Raw genomic sequence first — 20,410 nt, 5'->3', positions numbered from 1 at the left:
AAAGCTCAACATTCAGAAAACAAAGATCATGGCATCTGGTCCCATCACTTCATGGGAAATAGATGGGGAAACAGTGGAAACAGTGTCAGACTTTATTTTGGGGGGCTCCAAAATCAATGCAGATGGTGACTGCAGCCATGAAATTAAAAGACACTTACTCCTTGGAAGCAAAGTTATGACCAACCTAGATAGCATATTCAAAAGCAGAGACATTACTTTGCCAACAAAGGTCCGTCTAGTCAAGGCTATGGTTTTTCCCGTAGTCATGTATGGATGTGAGAGTTGGACTGTGAAGAAGGCTGAGTGCCGAAGAACTGATGCTTTTGAACTGTGGTGTTGGAGAAGACTCTTGAGAGTCCCTTGGACTGCAAGGAGATCCAACCAGTCCATTCTAAAGAAGATCAGTCTTGGGTGTTCATTGGAAGGACTAATGCAAAAGCTGAAACTCCAATACTTTGGCCACCTCATGCAAAGAGTTGACTCATTGGAAAAGACCCTGATGCTGGGAGGGATTGGGGGCAGGAGGAGAAGGGGACGACAGAGGATGAGATGGCTGGATGGCATCACTGACTCAGTGGACATGAGTTTGAGTGAACTCCGGGAGTTGGTGATGGACAGGGAGGCCTGGTGTGCTGCGATTCATGGGGTCACAAAGAGTCGGACACGGCTGAGTGACTGAACTGAACTAAACTGATACTATTGATTTCTTACTCTGAGGCACAAAGAATACAAAGTGTTGGGGGAAAGTCCATATCTTGCCAATTGAACTATTCAAACTGCATTGCAATTATCTTGGGAAATTCTCTTATCAAAAAATCAACATTTAATAATCCTTTTATTTCAATCCTTATATTCACCTATATTTTAATTTATAAGTTTGGATCACTCAAGTTAATTAACACAGGGATGAACTAAAACTTGAGAAAGCCACTTAAAGTCACAGAAATAGTTTTTGCTGGGAATGTAAGGAGAATAAATTTATAAATTTCACCTCTCATTCTAAACTTCGTATGAACTTTCTTTGTGTGCCATTGCCTTTCACTTTGGAAAAGCAGCATCACCCGTCACTCCAGTTTTCTGTCATGTACTCCAAAATTACCTGTCCTGAATAGGTACAAGCAAATTATCAATCAGTCCTTTTAAAATCACTGAGCAAAAAAACACAATCAAGATAAGTATTGCCAACCACTATCTGTATTCTATGAATAAAGCTCTGCATGCACTGTCATTCAAGTGTAACTCATTTATTAATAGATCAGTGCTTTATTTGTTGTATATACAGATGGTCTTATTTCAGTACTGATCACAACAAAACCTTTTCAGTCTTTTTTACAGACTAAATAAAATTAGTTAAGCAGAGAAAACATGTAATCTCTTTTAATCATCCATTTTCATAAAAAAAATTAAATTTCATTAAATTATCCTCCCCATATAATTGCTGCACATATGCCAGAAGCTGATTCAGTGGCTTTATCTGATGGTAAAGCAAAATATGGGATTGCCTCAACATAAAATAATAATTACTATTAACACTTATGTATGGGGGGAAAAAAAACCCTATAAAAAACTGCAATAGGTTGTTCTGCTTTCTTTTTAAGCATAATTTGGGTTTTACAGTCTTGTTGGCAATGGTATGACCTGTACCTATTTTTGCTCCAGTGAATGCAACTAAGAATGATGCCTCAGACTTCCCTGGTGGCACAACAGACAGGAATCCACCTGCCAGTGCAAGAAGCGTGGGTTCGATCCCTGGTCCAGGAAAATCCACATACCACAGAGCAATTAAGCCCCTGTACCACAACTACTGAGCCCACACTCTAGAGCCTGCAACCCACAACTACTGAAGCCTAGAGTCTGTGCTCCACAACGAGAAGCCACCACAATGAGAAGCCCGTCTACCATAAGAAAGAGGAGCTTCCACTCACTGCAACTAGAGAAAACCCGCACACAGCAGCAGAACCCCGACACAACGGAAACATAAACAAATACATTTTAAAAAAGAATGATGCCTCTATAGTTCTAGTTCTTTTCTCCTCCTGTGATGACAACATTTATAACTTTCACACTGGAAAGTATTAACTGGCAAATATTTCTGAAAACTCAAATAATTTAATCAGAGAGACTCTGAGTATTATTCCTATTACGAATAAGAAACCCACACTTCAGTGGTTTCACTCCAGCGTACAGTCAAAACTGAAGAGACCAGGAGTAAAATTAAAGCTAATTTTCAGGTAGTTAGCATCTTACATCATAACTTCTTAGTTGTACTTTACTTTACTTGCTTGTGGATTTACCTATCCATCAACATGCATTCATATCTTATATTTTACTGAAGAACTTTCACTAGATGAGGTCACAATGTTATTCTATGAATCAGAATTGTATACACATTGGCTACTTTTATCATTACTTCATACGGTTAACATAAAAATACTATGAGGATACTAAAAATTCCAAACTTAAATATAAACAACACCATGCAACTACTATGAAATATTAGCTGAGATGAAGGGACCAAATCAATGTTTATATAACATCAGATCAGATCAGATCAGATCAGTCGCTCAGTCGTGTCCGATTCTTTGCGACCCCATGAATCACAGCACACCAGGCCTCCCTGTCCATCACCAACTCTCAGACTCACGTCCATCGAGTCAGTGATGCCATCCAGCCATCTCATCCTCTGTCGTCCCCTTCTCCTCCTGCCCCCAATCCCTCCCAGCATCAGAGTCTTTGCCAATGAGTCAACTCTTTGCATGAGGTGGCCAAAGTACTGGAGTTTCAGATTTAGCATCATTCCTTCCAAAGAAATCCCAGGACTGGTCTCCTTCAGAATGGACTGGTTGGATCTCCTTGCAGTCCAAGGGACTCTCAAGAGTCTTCTCCGACACCACAGTTCAAAAGCATCAATTCCTCGGCGCTCAGCCTTCTTCACAGTCCAACTCTCACATCCATACATGACCACAGGAAAAACCATAGCCTTGACTTTGTATTGCCTTTAAAATTATTACTAAGGACAGTAATGTGAATATAAACTAACTTTATTAGTGAAATTTATAAAATATAAGGTAGAGAAATTATATCATCTTTTTTCTCCCTTGGAAAACTTCTGAACTGGTTATACATCAGTTATAAATTCCAAGGACCACTAATGATAGCGTACTTTACCACAGAGTTTGTAAGATGTGTTTATAATATCTATACAATAGCTCCACATTTCTTTACATTTTTTTTTCACTCGAATCTTCTTTCCTTAGCAAACTCTTTAAAGAAAAAGACCTGTGTGTTTATTTGAACAGGTATCGACACTTCATTTACACCTCGAGCATCAGCTTCTCCCCTAAGCTTCAGACTTAGAGATGTCTACCAGACATCTCTAGGTGGATTTCTGAAAAGAATCACCAGTTTGCTATATCCAGAAGACAGTGCTTGTATAGTCGACTCCAAACCTCGTCCACCCCCGAGGATTCCCATCTCGTTACATCACATTGATCCAATTGTTCAGGTCCAAATGTAAGAATCCGTTGAGACTTCTCTCACTGATATACTCTGTATGTCGATTCCTACTGTCTTTATTCTCAAAACCATATATATTGAATCTGACAACTCCCTACAACTTGCTCTGTCGCCACCCTCATCCGGGCTGCCATCATCTCAGCTCCTGAACTGCTCGTTACCTTATTACTGATCTCTTTGTTTCTACTCTTGCACAGACCCATGTATTCGCAGCAGTCAGAAAAACATTTTTAAAAAGTTGAGCAGGTGAGGTCCAAATGCTCCAAGGGCTTCCTATCATGCTTAGGATAGAATCCAGTGTTCTAACCATGGCCTGTGAGGCCTTGTGTTTCCTGCTGCCAGGCCCAGGGGCGGGGAAGCCTGGCAGGCTGATGTCTATGGGGTCGCACAGAGTCGGACACGACTGAAGCGACTTAGCAGCAGCAGCTGCCTCTAGGAAGCCTACCTTTCTTATTTCACTGAAGGCATAGCTGGCTTTTGGACTGTTGCTTCCATGGATTAAGATAATTCTTGTCTCTGGGTTTTTTCACTTGTGGTTTGCTCTACTTGGAACACTATCCCCTCCAATACCTGTGTGATTTGTTCCATGACTTAAGTTATACTCTGACCACTCTAATTTAAGAGTCCTACCCGTACTCCCCTAATCCTGCTTCACTTCTCTCCATAGTGCCATTTTCTGACATTGTATTATATATTTATTAATCATCATTCTTGCACTGGAATTTAAGTTCCGTAAAAGTAGAGACTTTACATGGATCACAAGCCAAATTCCCAGTGAGCAGAGACATATATTTAATGGATACTATTCTTTACTTAATTCTGTAGAAAGTAGAAAGGGGACAGAATAAGATGAAAAGTCAGCCACCAAATCACAGGGGAGTAGCACTCTGTGAAGGAAGAAAAGAGTGTATAGGGGATGTAGCCTTAGTCTACAGAGTGACTGCAGGAGGCCCGTGGGGTTTCTATGTATCTTATACCTTTTGCACTGAGCAGTGGATGGCCGAGAATTCATACACTTGGAGAAATTTTCTTTTAGTCTTTGGTACAATTTACAGATTAAAATTTAGAGATAGAATTATGGCTACTTCCTTAAACTGCATTCACTGTAAACACTAAGTAGTTAACAACCTCACGTAGTAAAGATTTAGCACAAAAAAAAAAAAAAAAAAAAGATTTAGCACAAGCACCGTCTAAGTAAAATCCTAGCAAAATTCAAATACCAACCTCATTGGGTAGGCATGGCTTAAATATGCAGTGAGACAGGTTTTGTGTATTTTAATGTCACATGGGGCTTTCTACTGAACGACCACTCAGAAACTAGCGCTGTTCAGGCGGAGCACATGCATTAACCACAAGCACAGTTGCAAAGGGCAAGGCTGAGGACTTCCTTCATGGTACAGTGCCTAAGAAGCTGCCTGCCAATGCAGGGCATGCAGGTTCAATCCCCAGTTTGGGAAGATCCCACATGCTATGGAGCAACGAAGCCCATGTGCCACTACTGGCTGGCGCACAAGAGCCTGCGAGTCACAGCCACTGAGCCTGCACGCCATGATTACTGGAGCCTGCACTCTCTAGGGCCCACGAGCCACAACTTGTGAACCCTTGTGCCGCAGCTGCTGAAGCCCACAGCGGGGCAGCAAGTCACACTACTGAGCCCTTGTCTGCAACTATTGAAGCCGGCACCCTTAGAACTTATGTTTCACAACAAGAGAAGTCACTACAATCAAGAAAAGTCACTACAAGAAGTCACTACAAACAAGAGAAGCCCGCAAACCACAGCTAGAGAGTAGAGCCCGCTCTCCACAACTAGAGAAAGTCCACCAGCAACAAAGACTCAGTGCAGCCAAAAATAAATATATAAATAATAAATAAATATAGCAATGCATTTATGTAAAAATTTTTTTTTTTTTTTTTAAAGAGGAAGGTTGATACAAGTGTCTCTGAGAGATGCATGCCCTCTGCTACACAGACCCTCTTGGCAGCCATTGGGTTCAACTGACTTTGGAAAGGATGATGGTACGTAATTTACTATTGAGGCCTTCGGGCAGGATAAATAACGCTGGATATATGCACTTTAGGTGCTAATTAAATGCAGAAGAAGTGATGGGCTTACTGAAGAAAGCGTTGTAGAGTATATACGTTAAGTGAACTATCTTATAACCAGTGAAATTCATTAAATGACGAGTCAGTTTCACCACAAATTAATAAAACATTCAAACGGTCATTTTGAACACACTTATTCTACCCCAGGCTTTTTGAAACCATTAACAGGAAAGCATTACAAAGATTTGTTGAAGAGCATATCAGCCTGTTCCCATTACTTCACTAGACAGAAATTTTCAGATAACTATAACTTTAGTCAGTAGTGAGCTACTCTTTCAGATTTACCTGGGAAAGATTTAGTCGAGTGTTCTTTTAAGAAAAGCTCAGTCCCCATTCATGATGACTACTTCCACCTGAATTTCCAGATGACTTCAAGTGACTACTAAAAAGTTTAGACTATGTGTCAGAGTCCCCACTGAAGTAGTCACTTCATGGGTACCATAAGCTCAACATTTGCTTTTACATGAATGCATAAATCCTAACTGGATCTAATTCTGGAATTCAGCAGACTAAATTATATTTTATCATCTGTCTAAGCAGTTAAAAACAGGAAGCTTAAGATGCAGTTACATTCTTAACTAGTTCAACTGTTTGTGTGGAAAAGACCATGCTTTCTATTCAGAAGGCATAGAGCAGAATATAGTTATAAAAATATTAGTCCCATACCTCTCGAATAGCAGTACAAAACTCACTCTGAAGCACTTTTTTGAGGGATTGTAGCTTGTGCACTGGTACTTCTCCAGATTCCTGCAGTTTTTCCAGTAATTCAATTGCTCTGGCAACATCTGAATGAAAAAAAAAAAAATCAAAATGGAGAGAGACATGGAGTAAACTGTATCGTATCAAAAAGTACCATTATTCCAATTAAACAGTGACTATGAAAAGTAAGTGGAATTTATTGCAAAATCAGAATTTACAATTCATAGTCTTTTGATCTCATCTTTTGGTAAAAGGTCATTTAAATCTGTTCCACGCCATTTGTCACATAATACATCTTCCTCAATGGTATTTCTCATATGTACTTCTGTTACACAAATTAGTCTGAATATTCTTTCAAATAAGAAGAGCAGGAAGCAGGTCTTTTGTATATTCTGATACCCCAATAACGAAATGAGTTCTGTCCATTTTACCTCTGAGAGGCTTTTTTTCAGTTTTTCTTTTCTCATTCCAAATTTATCAAACCTGCATTTTTACATTTATTAGTATGATGATCTGATTTATGTGCATCTTCTCTACTTGTCTATAATCTCCTTGAGGGTAAGAACCTAATTGGGCTTATTCACCACTGCATCCTCAGAGTCTGGTGTAAAACAGTAAATAAATACTTCATATTTATGAATGAATGAACGAGCACGCTCCATTTTACTGCCACTGCATTAATGCAGACCCTCAACATCCTCTGTCCTCTGTCCAACTGGAATCATTTATTCTCTTCCAGCCACTTCATATGATCCATAAAGTTATCTTCTGAAAATAAAAATCTGATCATGTACCCACCTAGCCGTCTCTTAGCACCAAATATGTTTTTCAACAACAGTTAGCTTAAATGCTTCTCTTTCACCTGATGATATATATCAAGAAACACAGTCGTTTATAACCATAGCTTTAAAATTCCCAGGATGGTTTTGTACTGTCAAGAGAAAATGATAAGATGAAGGCCATTTAAAAAATATTTACAGTGATCTCTTCTACCTCTGTTGCTGTGGCCAATAACTCACTGAAAAGACACTGAGACATTACATACAGAGATTTTCAATTCCTACGTGATTAACTCCAGGAAGTACCCATATCCCTGCCATCAGATTATTAATTAATTAAATAAATAATTCAGCCATCCATCCATCACTTTGTATACTTGGCACTAAGACTGACAAGAATAATAAGACATGCTTCTTTTCTGAACACACAGTCAGATGAGGGAAAAAAACATAACAGTATAGTCACCCATAATAAGACTGAAAGTGAAAGTCATTCAGTCGTGTCTGAATCTCTGCGACCCCATGGACTACACAGTCCGTGGAATTGTCTAGGCCAGAATACTGGAGTGGGTAGCCTTTCCCTTCTCCAGGGGATCTACCCAACCCAGGGATTGAAACCAAGTCTCCTGCATTGCAGGCATATTCTTTACCAGCTGAGCCACAAGGGAAGCCCAAGAATACTGGAGTGGGTAGCCTATCCTTTCTCCAGGGGATCTTCCCAACCCAGGAATCGAACTGGGGTCTCTTGCATTGCAGGCAGATTCTTTATCAACTGAGCTATCAGGGGAGCATTGCTACCACCTAAAAATTCAGGTGGGGTTGGCATAGGTTTATGTATGTAATCAAAGACAAGAACCAAAAAGTAATTTTAATGGAGACTCCCTTGAAGTATTGCTAATTGTGGCCCAAGGAAGCACAAATAATGAAATCAGTAAGACACTGCCAGTTTCAAAAATCTGTCTTTTTGTACATTAACTGAAAGTCAGTATAGTCAGTTGGACAAAACCAGTTGCATCCACAATCAATAAGATACCAAGCTAAGAACTGTATGCACTTCTAACTACATGAAAGACTCTCTAGATTTCAATAGGCACTTGGAACTCTCAACATGTTTAAAACTGTTCTTGTTATATTTTTTCCTGAAAGTAGCTCTTCTCTTCTTACACTCCGTATTTCCATTAATAGCATCTCCACCCAGCCGTATTTCCATTAACAGCATCTCCACCCAGCCTGTCTTCCAAGCTAGACCATGGCATCATCTTTTACATTCACCCCCACATGTAATTAGTCAGCAAGTGCTATAGGTTCAATCCCAAAGTGCCTTTTGAATGGAAACCCTGTGCTTTATTGCTTCAGGGAAGCCTTTATTATTTTTCACCTAGGGACTAGAATATCTCCTAATGTTCTTTAAATGGCTTTTCTTTTTCAGTCCACCCTCCACACTGCTCGTAGAGTGATAAACCTCATTATTATACTCCCCTGCATAAAACCTATTTCTGGCTTCCTGTTGCACAGGGTGAAGTTCAGACCATTTAGGAATACATACAAAGCCCCTAACAATCAACCTCTTCTGACTCATCTCTAAAAACCTCCTCCTGCCGAACCTATACATTGATTATCCAAAGTTTTTGCTATTCTAGAACACAACACAGTACACCGTGTCTCTGTGATTTTGAACATATTATCCCATTCCCGGAATGCAATAATTTATTCATCCAGTAGTGCCAGGCATGAGAGACACTGGCAGTAGAGACCACCGGTTGCTCTTGCTTTCATGGCATTCACAGGTCTGAAGGATCACAGATACCTAATAAAGTGGGCATGAGCTATAAAAGCAGCTCTATAGGCTAGTACACGGATGTCTAACCAGGACATGTATCATCATCCAGGAGGTCAGTGAGGGGCTCTTTGTGAAAATAACAGCTAAGCTGAGCCCTGGGTAGGAGGTACAGATGACGAAAAGGAGAAAAAATTCCAGGCAAACAAACACAGACTACTGAAGTTTTATCAAGAGAGTGTGGGGCATTCAAAGAACTGAGAGTTTAATGTGATCGAAGTTGAAACCAGGTCAAGAGTAGCAAGAAATGCAGTAGAGAGGAATCACATCATGGAGGGTGTGACAGGTCATGCAGGGAAGACTTGGCCTAGATAGCCTCTCCTTAGACATGTCTTCCCTGAATCTCCAAGGCAGATTTAGTTACTATCATATTGGTATTCCCACAGTCCTTTGTTCACTTATCCATTGTAATGATTACTATTCTCTGCTATTGCTCTTTTTGTATGTATGTCTCCCTCCTTCACCCTGCAAATACATAAGGTTTTTGAGAGGTCAGGAGCAGTGTATTATTTATCATCGTATCTACAGTTCAGTGAAGAGTCCTTGACAAATACTAGGTGTTTATATTTGTTGAATGAATGATAGATTAGTTGATGAGACTAGAAAAGAAGGGGGTCGAGGCCTATGTCTAGGTGGACATATAACTAACTTCTCATGAGAATAAGTCTCCAGATCACTATCGGCTTTGGTCAAGACTGGGTTGGGTCTGATGTGCAGGAAGGATGAAAGCCTGAATGTGTAGGCTGAAGGGTATCAAGTGACTGAACTGGAAATTCAGAAAGCTGAAAATGACTATTTAGGAGTTCTTATCTTGCACTGCACTTTAAAATTACCTGGGGTACATTTAGAAAGTATTTATTTTCCCCTCAGTTTCATTGAGACATAGTCAACACAGAACATTGTGTTAGTTTAAATGTACAACATAATTATTTGATATGTGTATATTGCAAAATGATTGCCACAATAAGTTTTTAATGCCTGAGACTCACCCCAAATGAATTAAACCAGAATATATGGTACAGTGGTTCTCAATCCTGGCTTCAGAATGGAACCATGTGGAGAGCTTCGACAACCATGGATGCCTGGGTCTCACAGAGAGATTCCAGTGTGACTGGCATAGGGTGGGGCCTGAGCAAGGGCTTTTGGAAGCCTTCAAGGTGATGCCAATGGTTGATAAAAGCCATGTTTGAGAACTCCTGGTTTAGTTGGCACAGGTGTTTTTATAGCCCTATGTGATTCAAATGTGTGTGTTGAGAACCTCTGCTAGAAATGAATGGTGCCTAAGTATCACCTGGGGAAATGTATTAAAATATAGGTTCTTGACATCCCCCCACCCCCCCACTGCCACTTGAGGGACATTGACTAAAGACACTAAGGCTCAGGAATTTTAAAATTATTCAAGTGATTTTTTTTTTTTAGTTTTAGCTTTTATAAAAAAAAATTTATTAGTGTATGGTTGATTTAAAATGTTGTATTAGTTTCTGCTGTACAGCAAAGTGAATCAGTTACACATAAACATATATCCACTCCAAGATTCTTTTCCCATATAGGTAATTACTGAGTATTAAGTAGAGTTCCCTGTGCTATACAGTAGGTTCTTCTCAGTTACCTGTTTTCTGTGGAGTAGTGTGTATATGTCAATCCCAAGATTCAAGTGAGTCTAAAGTTGATGTTTCATAGATCCTGTTTCAAAGAGATATGAACGATAGTTCAGGTTTCCTTTCGTCCCAGCATTCCCAAAACTCCTGCACTTTCTATTATTCTTTGACACCCTATATAACAGGATACTGAATGGGATTCTTTTGAGAGTCTGCAGTTATTGATAAAAGTGCATAAATGAAAGTAAGTAGTATCAAGTATCTACCCTATTCTGCAACACTGCTCCTAGCAAAGGCTGGTCACCCTGACCTCTGTGGAGTCGTAAAGTCAGCCTGCTCCCCAAACTTGTATAATTGTATTCACAATCTCTACGTATGAGATTTGGTCATCAGGTTCTTTAAGATTCCAGATGATTCCTGTGACAAATTCAAAATTCCAATTCAAAATTGAGACGTACTGTTCAAAAATGAGCTATCAAAGAAACTAGTCACCCTTCACTCCACCAAAAATTACTAAAAGCTGGGCCAGTTCTGTTACATTATACCATAGGCCTTTTCCAGTATGTATGAAGAGGTAACTGTGAGATGAAAAAAAAAATATATGAAGAATTGTTGACTCATTAATTTTGGACAAAATATTAGGTCTTCTCTCCAATGAGCCAAGCAAGGAGTGCTCCTGCAGGCATTAGGGGTCGCCTGCAGAGGGAGACAACTGCTTTCCTGGTCGCTCAGGTGATCTGCCTGCCCCTGCCCATCTGGTCAGAGGCGGAGACGTGGCAAGCACTGGCACCAGAGCCAACTCGCTGGCACACACCCAGCGAGTCTAGCAATGTGAGGTCATGGGGTTATATGGCAGTTGGTAAAAGCCAAAAGAAGCCCCGAGACTAAGAATGGCAGAGATCGGGTCCTTGCAGCCTAGGTCTGACTGGTGCTGCAAAGATGTGGTGACTGACAAATTGGATGTTAAAATGCAGTTTAAATGGAGTTTAAAATTAATTCTGATTCCCTTTAGTTCTATAAAAGTACCAGAAACCTGCAAGACCCAAGATCTATACGGAAGTCAAATAAACCTTTCAATAAGTGAAATAATTGTTATTAAAACAACTACAATAAATTGTGTTTAGTTTATTTACAAGTCCCCTTAAGGTTCTTGCTAAGAACTTCCTTACATTCACTTTATGAAATTTTATACAAAATTTCGTTACTAACACAGAAGTCTGGGTTTACCAGGATAGCTCACATTGGAAGGAATATTAGAAAAGGACTGGGGAGGCTGCTTGATAAACACTAAGCAAGCAGGAAGATCTCAGAAGTTTTTCCTGAAATGAACTCCTCCTCTCGTCTACCAACTCTCAGGTTCACACCTCCAATATCTATCCTATTATCTAAGCACAGTACTTGGGCATAGCCTTTGCCCCTCCTCACTCTCCTTCACACTCTGGATCCCATTAATCTCACTTCAAAAAGCAACCATAACGATAAACCTTTATTTAATGTCTATGGAGTAGGAGTCATTACTAGCCAAGAGCTTTCCATCTCTTTACCCACTGTATCCTTCTAACAACCTTGTGTGCTGCATGCTTGCTAAGTCACTTCAGTCATGTCTGACTCTGTGACCCCATGGACTGTAGCCTGCCAGACTCCTCTGTCCATGGGATTCTCCAAACAAGAATATTAGAGTGGGCTTCCATGTCCTCTTCCAGGGGATCTTCTAAACCCAGGAATTGAACCCTGTCTTTTATGTCTCCTGCATTGGTAGAAGGGTTCTTTATCACTGAGCCACCTGGAAAGCCCGTAACAACCTTGCTGCTGCTGCTGCTGCTAAGTCGCTTCAGTCGTGTCCAACTCTGTGTGACCCCACAGACGGCAGCCCACCAGGCTCCCCTGTCCCTGGGATTCTCCAGGCAAGAACACTGGAGTGGGTTGCCATTTCCTTCTCCATGTAACAACTTTACATGGTAGTAAATATTCACATTTTACAATGAGAACATTGAGGCTTATAGTGATATTAAGTATTTAATTAACAAACAGGAGACCTGGGTTTGGAGTCTGGATCTAAGTGATTCCAGACCCTGTGCCCTTTATTTTTATTCCAGTAATAGATTTTATTTTAGAGGTTTTTTCCTTCAACATTCAATACTTTTATAAGCCCTGTGTCCTGCAGGCTTTCTTGGTCAGAGGCTGAGCTCTTATTTTCCCTTTCTCAATAAAAACTAACCTCTAATTCATTTACCAGTATACCTCTCTCAAGGAATATTCAGTGATCATCAGAATTATCTGGAGAGCTTTTATTTAATTCATTTATTTATTTTGGCTTACAGGATCTTAGATCCCTGACCAGGGACTGAACCCAGGTCCTGACAATGAAAACACTGAGTTTTAACCACTGAACTTCCAGGAATTCCCTGGAGAGCTTTTCAATGAGAGGGAAGAATTTTTATCAGCCTTTGCTACCCACTGGAATCACCTGCAGGAACTGAAAATAAACAAACATACAAACAAAAACCAGATACATAGATCCTAGCTACATGTTATTTTTGATTTCATTGTTCTTGGGTATGGCCTGGGCATCAGAATCTTCAGAGCTCCCCAGTGATATAATGTGTGGCTGTGTTGAGAATCACTGATATGTCCTCTAAGGTGCACCCTATGGGTTCTAAAAACAATGTTACTTATAATACTAATTGCTGTCATGTATAGACTTTGGTATAGCATGAATGTTCAACATTTTCCTTCTCTGAGCACTATAAGGTATGTAATATTATCTCCATTTTACAGGAAAGGAAACTGAGACCCATAGAGTTAAAATTACTTCTCTGAAGAAACAGCTAGTAAGTTGTCAAGTTAGGATTTGAATCCTGGCAGTATGGCTCTAGAATCTGGACTACATTTAAGACATGGCTCAGGAAAGCATATTCTTAAAATCATTCCCAGCACTTCTTATCCAAGCCTGTTAACAGAGATTAAGCTAATCTGATCAATAAATCCTTGCTTGGGACTGAAATCAGTGGTTCTCAAATTTTAGTCAACAACAACAAAAAATTAACCTTGTACCATTTATTAAAAATTAAGATTTTTTTAAAAAAGAGACTGACAGGGAAACTTTGAAATTTTCCCTTTTAGTAGTCATTGTGGGTGGTGCTGATGCAGAAAGTGGTCCACAAATGCACTTTGTAGGTTAATGATAGTTTAATATGTGATCCAGAAAAAGGTGAGCTAAAGACCATCATTCACTTTTATTTGCCTTACTTAGATCATCTTATAAAATCCTCAAAAACATGTAAAAGGATTACTTACTACTGTCCTCATTGAATAGTTAAAGAAATATTTAAAAAAATAGCTAAGGCTGAGAAAGAAAAATTATCTGGCTCAAGGCTACACAGCTAGGAAATGGTAGAATCAGGATTCAAGATCAGATGCGTCTGACTCCAGTGCCCATGCTTACTTATTTTTCTATCCTGCCATTAAAAAGGATTAGAAATAAAACAATAAAGGTATTGCAAATTTATTTTTTAAATACAGCATCATTGCAAACTGAGGCAAACAGACATAACACTGCTCAAAGTCCTGGAAGATAACCCTTCAATACATTACAGTATATCAATGTATTCTTGCCTTGAGAACCCCATGAATAGTATGAAAAGGCAAAAAGATAGGATACCGAAAGATGGAACTCCCCAGGTCGGTAGGAGCCAAATATACTGCTGGAGGTCAGTGGAGAAATAACTTTAGAAAGAATACAGAGACAGAGCAAAAGCAAAATGTGACTGGTGATGGAAGCAAGGTCTGATGCTGTAAATGGATAGTGCATAGGAACCTGGAATGTTAGGTCCATGAATCAAGGCAAATTGGAACTGGTCAAACAGGAGATGGCAAGAGTGAACATCAACATTTTAGGAATCAGCGAACTAAAATGGACTGGAATGGGTGAATTTAACTCAGATAAACATCATATATACTACTGTGGGCAAGAATTCCTTAGAAGAAATGAAGTAGCCATCATAGTTAACAAGAGTCTGAAATGCAGTACTCAGATGCAATCTAAAAACGACAGAGTGATCTCTGTTCGTTTCCAACACAAACCATTCAATATCATGGTAATCCAAGTCTGTGCCCCGACCAGTAATGCTGAAGAAGCTAAAGTTGAACGATTCTATGAAGACTTACAAGACCTTTTAGAACTAACACCCAAAAAAGATATCCTTTTCATTACAGGGGACTGGAATACAGAAGTAGGAAGTCAAGAAACACCTGGAGTAACAGGCAAATTTGGCCTTGGAGTATGGAATGAAGCAGAGCAAAGGCTCATAGAGTTTTGCCAAGAGAATGCACTGATCATAGAAAACACCCTCTTCCAACAATACAAGAGAAGACTCTACACATGGACATCACCAGATGGTCAATACTGAAATCAGGTTGATTATATTCTTTGCAGCCAAAGACGAAGAAGCTCTATACAGTCAGCAAGAACAAGACTGGGAGCTGACTGTGGCTCAGATCATGAACTCATTGCCAAATTCAGACTTCAGTTGAAGGAAGTAGGGAAAACCAGGAGACCATTCAGGTATGACCTAAATCAAATCTCTTACAATTATACAGTGGAAATGGGAAATAGATTTAAGGGACTAGATCTGATAGAGTGCCTGATGAACTATGGGCGGAGGTTTATGACATTGTACAGGAAATAGGGATCAAGACTGTCCTCAAGAAAAAAAAATGCAAAAAACCAAACTGGCTGTCTGAGGAGGCCTTACAAATAGCTGTGAAAAGAAGAGAAGCGCAAAACAAAACAGAAAAGGAAAGATACACGAATATGAATGCAGAGTTCCAAAGAATAACAAGGAGAGATAAGAAAGCCTTCCTCAGGAATCAATGCAAAGAAATAGAGGAAAATAACAGAATGGGAAAGACTAAAGATCTCTTCAAGAAAATTAGAGATACCAAAGGAACATTTCATGCAAAGATGGGCTCAATAAAGGACAGAAATGGTATGGACCTAACAGAAGCAGAAGATATTAAGAAGAGGTGGCAAGAATACACAGAAGAACTACACAAAAAAGATTTTCATGACCCAGATGATCACGATGGCTTGATCTCTCACCTAAAGCCAAACATCCTGGAATGTGAAGTCAAGTGGGCCTTAGGAAGCATCACTACAAATAAAGCTAGCGGAGGTGATGGTATTCCTGTTGAGCTATTTCAAATCCTGAAAGATGATGCTGTGAAAGTGCTGCACTCAATATGCCAGCAAATTTGGAAAACTCAGCAGTGGCCACAGGACTGGAAAAGGTCAGCTTTCATTCCAATCCCAAAGAAAGGCAATGCCAAAGAATGCTCAAACTAACGCACAATTGCACTCATCTCACATGCTAGTAAAGTAACGTTCAAAATTCTCCAAGCCAGGCTTCAGCAATACGTGAACCATGAACTTCCAGATGTTCAAGCTGGTTTTAGAAAAGGCAGAGGAACCAGAGATCAAATTGCCAACATCCGCTGGATCATGGAAAAAGCAAGAGAGTTCCAGAAAAACATCTATTTCTGCTTTATTGACTATGCCAAAGCCTTTGACTGTGTGGATCACAAAACACTGTGAAAAATTCTTAAAGATATGGGAATCCCAGACCACCTGACCTGCCTCTTGAGAAACCTGTATGCAGGTCAGGAAACAGAACTGGACATGGAACAACAGACTGGCTCCAAATAGGAAAAGGAGTACGTCAAGGCTGTATATTGTCACCCTGCTTATTTAACTTATATGCAGAGTACATCATGAGAAACGCTGGGCTGAATGAAGCATAAACTGGAATGAAGATTGCTGGGAGAAATATCCATAACCTCAGATATACAGATGATACCATGGCAGAAAGCAAAGAACTAAAGAGTCTCTTGTTGAAAGTGAAAGAGGAGAGTGAAAAAGTTGGCTTAAAGCTCAACATTCAGAAACTAAGATCATGGCATCCAGTCCCATAACTTCATGTCAAATAGATGGGGAAACAGTGGAAACTGTGACAGACTTTATGTTTTGGGGCGCCAAAATGACTGCAGATGGTGATTGCAGCCATGAAATTAAAAGATGCTTACTCCTTGGAAGAAAAGTTATGACCAACCTTGACAGCATATTAAAAAGTAGAGACATTACTTTGCCAACAAAGGTCCATCTACTCAAAGCTTTTCATTTTCCAGTTGTCATGTATGGATGTGAGAGTTGGACCATAAAGAAAACTGAGTGCCAAAGAATTGATGCTTTTGAATTGTGGTGTTAGAGAAGAGATCCAACCAGTCCATCCTAAAGGAAATCAGTCCTGAATATTCATTGGAAGGACTGATGTTGAAGCTGCAACTCCAATACTTTGGCCACCAGATGTGAAGAACTGACTCATTTGAAAAGACCCTGGTGCTGGGAGGGATTGGGGCAGGAGGAGAAGGGGACGACAGAGGATGAGATGGCGGATGGCCTCACCGACTCTATGGACATGAGTTTGAGTGAACTCTGGGAGTTGGTGATGGAGAGGGAGGCCTGGCATGCTGCAGTCCATGGGGTCACAAAGAGTCAGACATGACTGAGTGACCGAACTGAACTGATAATCAATGTGCTCATATTGATAACATGTTTTAACCATCAAAAATGATCAAATCATCATCAACTGCCTGATGATAGTAAGATAACATGTTCTTGAAAAACTTCCTTTAAAATAATTGAATATCATAACCAAAAACAAAATATTGAAACTTAAGTGGGAGGAGCTTCCAGTCATCTGGAATACTTCAATTATCATCTTCTCTTTCCTTAATGATGACTTTTTATTAACTTTGCTAACATTTAGACTGCAGAATTTAACCATGACTCATTTGCATCTGGAACTTGGATGAAGATGGAGCTGGGTCATTTAAGACATATCATCACAAATTTCATGAAAATTTATTGAGTACTATGGCAAACAACATGAATTATTTACCCCAAAGTCATCCAAACCCTCATGTTCCTTGCCTTCTCCTACTACAAAAGCTGGAAAGCAAACACACTTTTCTTTCCAGACTCTTCTGTCATTTGGCCAAGTTGTTATAAGTGGTAAAGTCACTGGGTCTGGCTTCCAGGAAGGCTTCTTAAATGGATAAAATGCTGGCATATGCTTCAGCATTTTGGTCTTTGCACCCTTAGTCTTTCCCCATCTCTTGCCAGGCTCAAATCTGCTGAGATGTGAACCGGCTATTTTGTGATCATGAAAATACTATCATGTGCTGAGGAAGGTGGGGTATGAAGAAGGATGGGACCAAGCCCTTGATGTCATCACCAAGCTGTGCACTGGCCTTGAACTGTGCAACCCCATGATTCTTGTCTATGAGAAAAATACATGCTTAACTATTTGGTTCTCTGTGACCTGCAGCCAAATACAAACTACTACCAAATGAAATGACTTTAAAGGCATTATTCTAGCAGGAATAAGGTTGATGTTATTCAGAAACTGTGGTCAAACATGGATGGTGGTCCTTTGATTAAGATAGTCACGGAGGGGCTTCCCTGGTGGCCCAGTGGTTAAGAATCTGCCTTGCAATGCAGAAAATACAGGTTTGATTCCTGGTCTGAGAACTAAGATCCCACATGCTGCAAAGCAACTAAGCCCACATGCAACAACTACAGACACCGCATGCCTCAACCAAGACCTGACACAGCCAAATAAATATACTCTTTAAAAAATATGGTCATGGAAAGCCTCTCTGAGAAGGTGACACCAGACTGAGACTTGAATAGTGACAAGGAGCCAGCCATATGAAAATCCAAAGAAGGAATATTCAGACAAGAAGAGCAAGTAAAGACACTGAACTGAAGGGAACAAGCCTACATATTAGTATAGATAAAACCAGTGTCAGCAGAGCGCTATGTGAGACAGGAGGAAGCAACAGCCACAATGGTATGCTGGTAAATGATTAACCACCAGTTCTCTAAAACACGAGACAGAAAAAGTTTTTATTTGTAGCACGTTCTGATTTCTGTTCATGGGGTTCTCACTCAAAAAATGAAGATCATGGTACCCAGTCACATCACTTCATGGCAAATAGACGGGGAAGCAATGGAAACAGTGAGAGACTTTATTTTCTTGCATTCCAAAATCACTGCAGATGCTGACTGCAGCCATGAAATTTAAAGACACTTGCTCCTTGGTGCACTGGGACGACCCAGAGGGATGGTATAGGGATGGAGGAGGGAGGTGGGTTCAGGATGCGGAACACATGTATACCTGTGGCGGATTCATTTTGATATTTGGCAAAACTAATACAATTATGTAAAATTTAAAAATAAAATAAAATTTAAAAAATAAATAAAAAAAAAAAAAAAAGAAAAGCCATGACAACCTAGGCAGCATATTAAAAAGCAGGGACATTACTTTGCCAACAAAGGTCCATATAGTCAAAGCTATGGCTTTTCCAGCAGTCATGCACAGATGTGAGAGTTGGACCATAAAAAAGGCTGAGTGCTGAAGAATTGATGCTTTTGAACTGTGGTGTTGCAGAAGACTCTTGAGAGTCCCTTGGACTGCAAGGAGATCAAACCAGTCAATCCTAAAGGAAATCAGTCCTGGATACTCATTTAAAGGACTGATGCTGAAGCTCCAGTACTTTGGCCACCTAATGAAAAGAGCTGACTCATTGGAAAAGACCCTGATGCTGGGAAAGACTGAAGGCAGGAGGAGAAGGGGATAACAGAGGATGAGATGGTTGGATGGCATCACCGACTCAATGGACATGAATTTGAGCAAGCTCTGGGAGATGGTGAAGGACAGAGAAGACTGGTGTGCTGCAGTCCATGGGATCATAGAGTCAGACATGACTGAGGGACTCTCCAACAACAACTGATCTCTGTAGTGCAAATACTCCTACCATGACCAATTTCAAACTACTGACATGTTAACACTGGCTTAAAGAATTCTTGACTACTTAACAATCAGCTCTCATAAGGCAGAAAGTACCAATTCCAACACACCACTGTATAGGAAACAGAGGTTAGACTTTATGCAAAGATCTAATAATAAGATTTTATTTTCATGTAATTACTAAAAAAAGTCATTGAAGAATTTTTGGCAGAAGAATGATATAATTTGATTCATGTTTAATAAATATCATTATGATTACTGTTTGAAATTATAGTTATAGCAGATATAACTATAGTTATATAGTTATATCTATATACAGATATAGTTATATAGTTATATCTATATAGATATAGCTATAGTTATAGCAGATCAATGGTATACAAAGAAAACCAGTTAGAAAGAAGGCTATAACTGTGGCGTTGGCAAGAAATGGTGAAAACTTAGATTAAATGGTGGCAGCGGGGACAGCAAGACATGGACAGCACAGGCAGGGAGAATAATCAGAGCCCCAAGGGGATGCACATCTGTATGATGAGGTCTCAAAAAAATGTCTCTTCATCAGAAAAGGATTTATTAGTGAATACAGTCATACATGTTAGCCTACTTCATCAATAATTATGCCTGCTGCTTTACCCATGAGCAAATGGTGTCAACAAACTTCACAAGTAACAAGAGTAACAAGGTAGAAGAGAAGTATCAGAACCCTGAAGACAAAATTATTTTAAATAGACATTAATAACAGGGTGGCATTTTCTCTCTGGCTTAGCCTCTTCCTGTCCATATAAGATCCCTCCACTCAGGGTCAGTTAGGGATTATGTAAAATGTTTTATCACTGCACCAAGCAGTTGGAGAATATGGATGTAAACCCAAAAGTCAGAGACCTGAGAACTATAAAATGTGGTATAACTGATCATATAGCTATTATGAAGTCTGAAAGAGAATATAATTATGATGAGATTTTCATAGAGAGTGCCTGGCACACGAGCTATATATATGAGATCTATACT

The 20,410-nt window shown here is 39.7% G+C and overlaps 1 protein-coding gene across 8 annotated transcripts in view; it reads right to left on the bottom strand.

Annotated features, from left to right (window-relative positions):
* The window catches only part of LIN7A (lin-7 homolog A, crumbs cell polarity complex component), a 152,150-nt gene that overhangs the window by 95,697 nt on the left and 36,043 nt on the right, over window positions 1–20,410 (bottom strand). For 5 of the 8 annotated variants that reach the window (XM_055586897.1, XM_055586924.1, XM_055586901.1 and 2 more), the window contains one exon: window positions 6,286–6,404. In XM_055586897.1, coding sequence (XP_055442872.1) covers window positions 6,286–6,404 — 119 coding nt within the window. Of the gene's footprint in view, window positions 1–6,285; window positions 6,405–7,116; window positions 7,250–10,543; window positions 10,618–20,410 lie in introns of all 8 variants that reach the window. The other 3 variants (XM_055586917.1, XM_055586920.1, XM_055586918.1) reach the window with 2 other exon arrangements.

The sequence above is a fragment of the Bubalus kerabau genome, chromosome 1, assembly GCF_029407905.1.
Source record: "Bubalus kerabau isolate K-KA32 ecotype Philippines breed swamp buffalo chromosome 1, PCC_UOA_SB_1v2, whole genome shotgun sequence".
Classification (NCBI taxonomy): Eukaryota; Metazoa; Chordata; class Mammalia; order Artiodactyla; family Bovidae; genus Bubalus; species Bubalus kerabau.
This window is presented reverse-complemented; position numbering and strand designations above follow the sequence as displayed.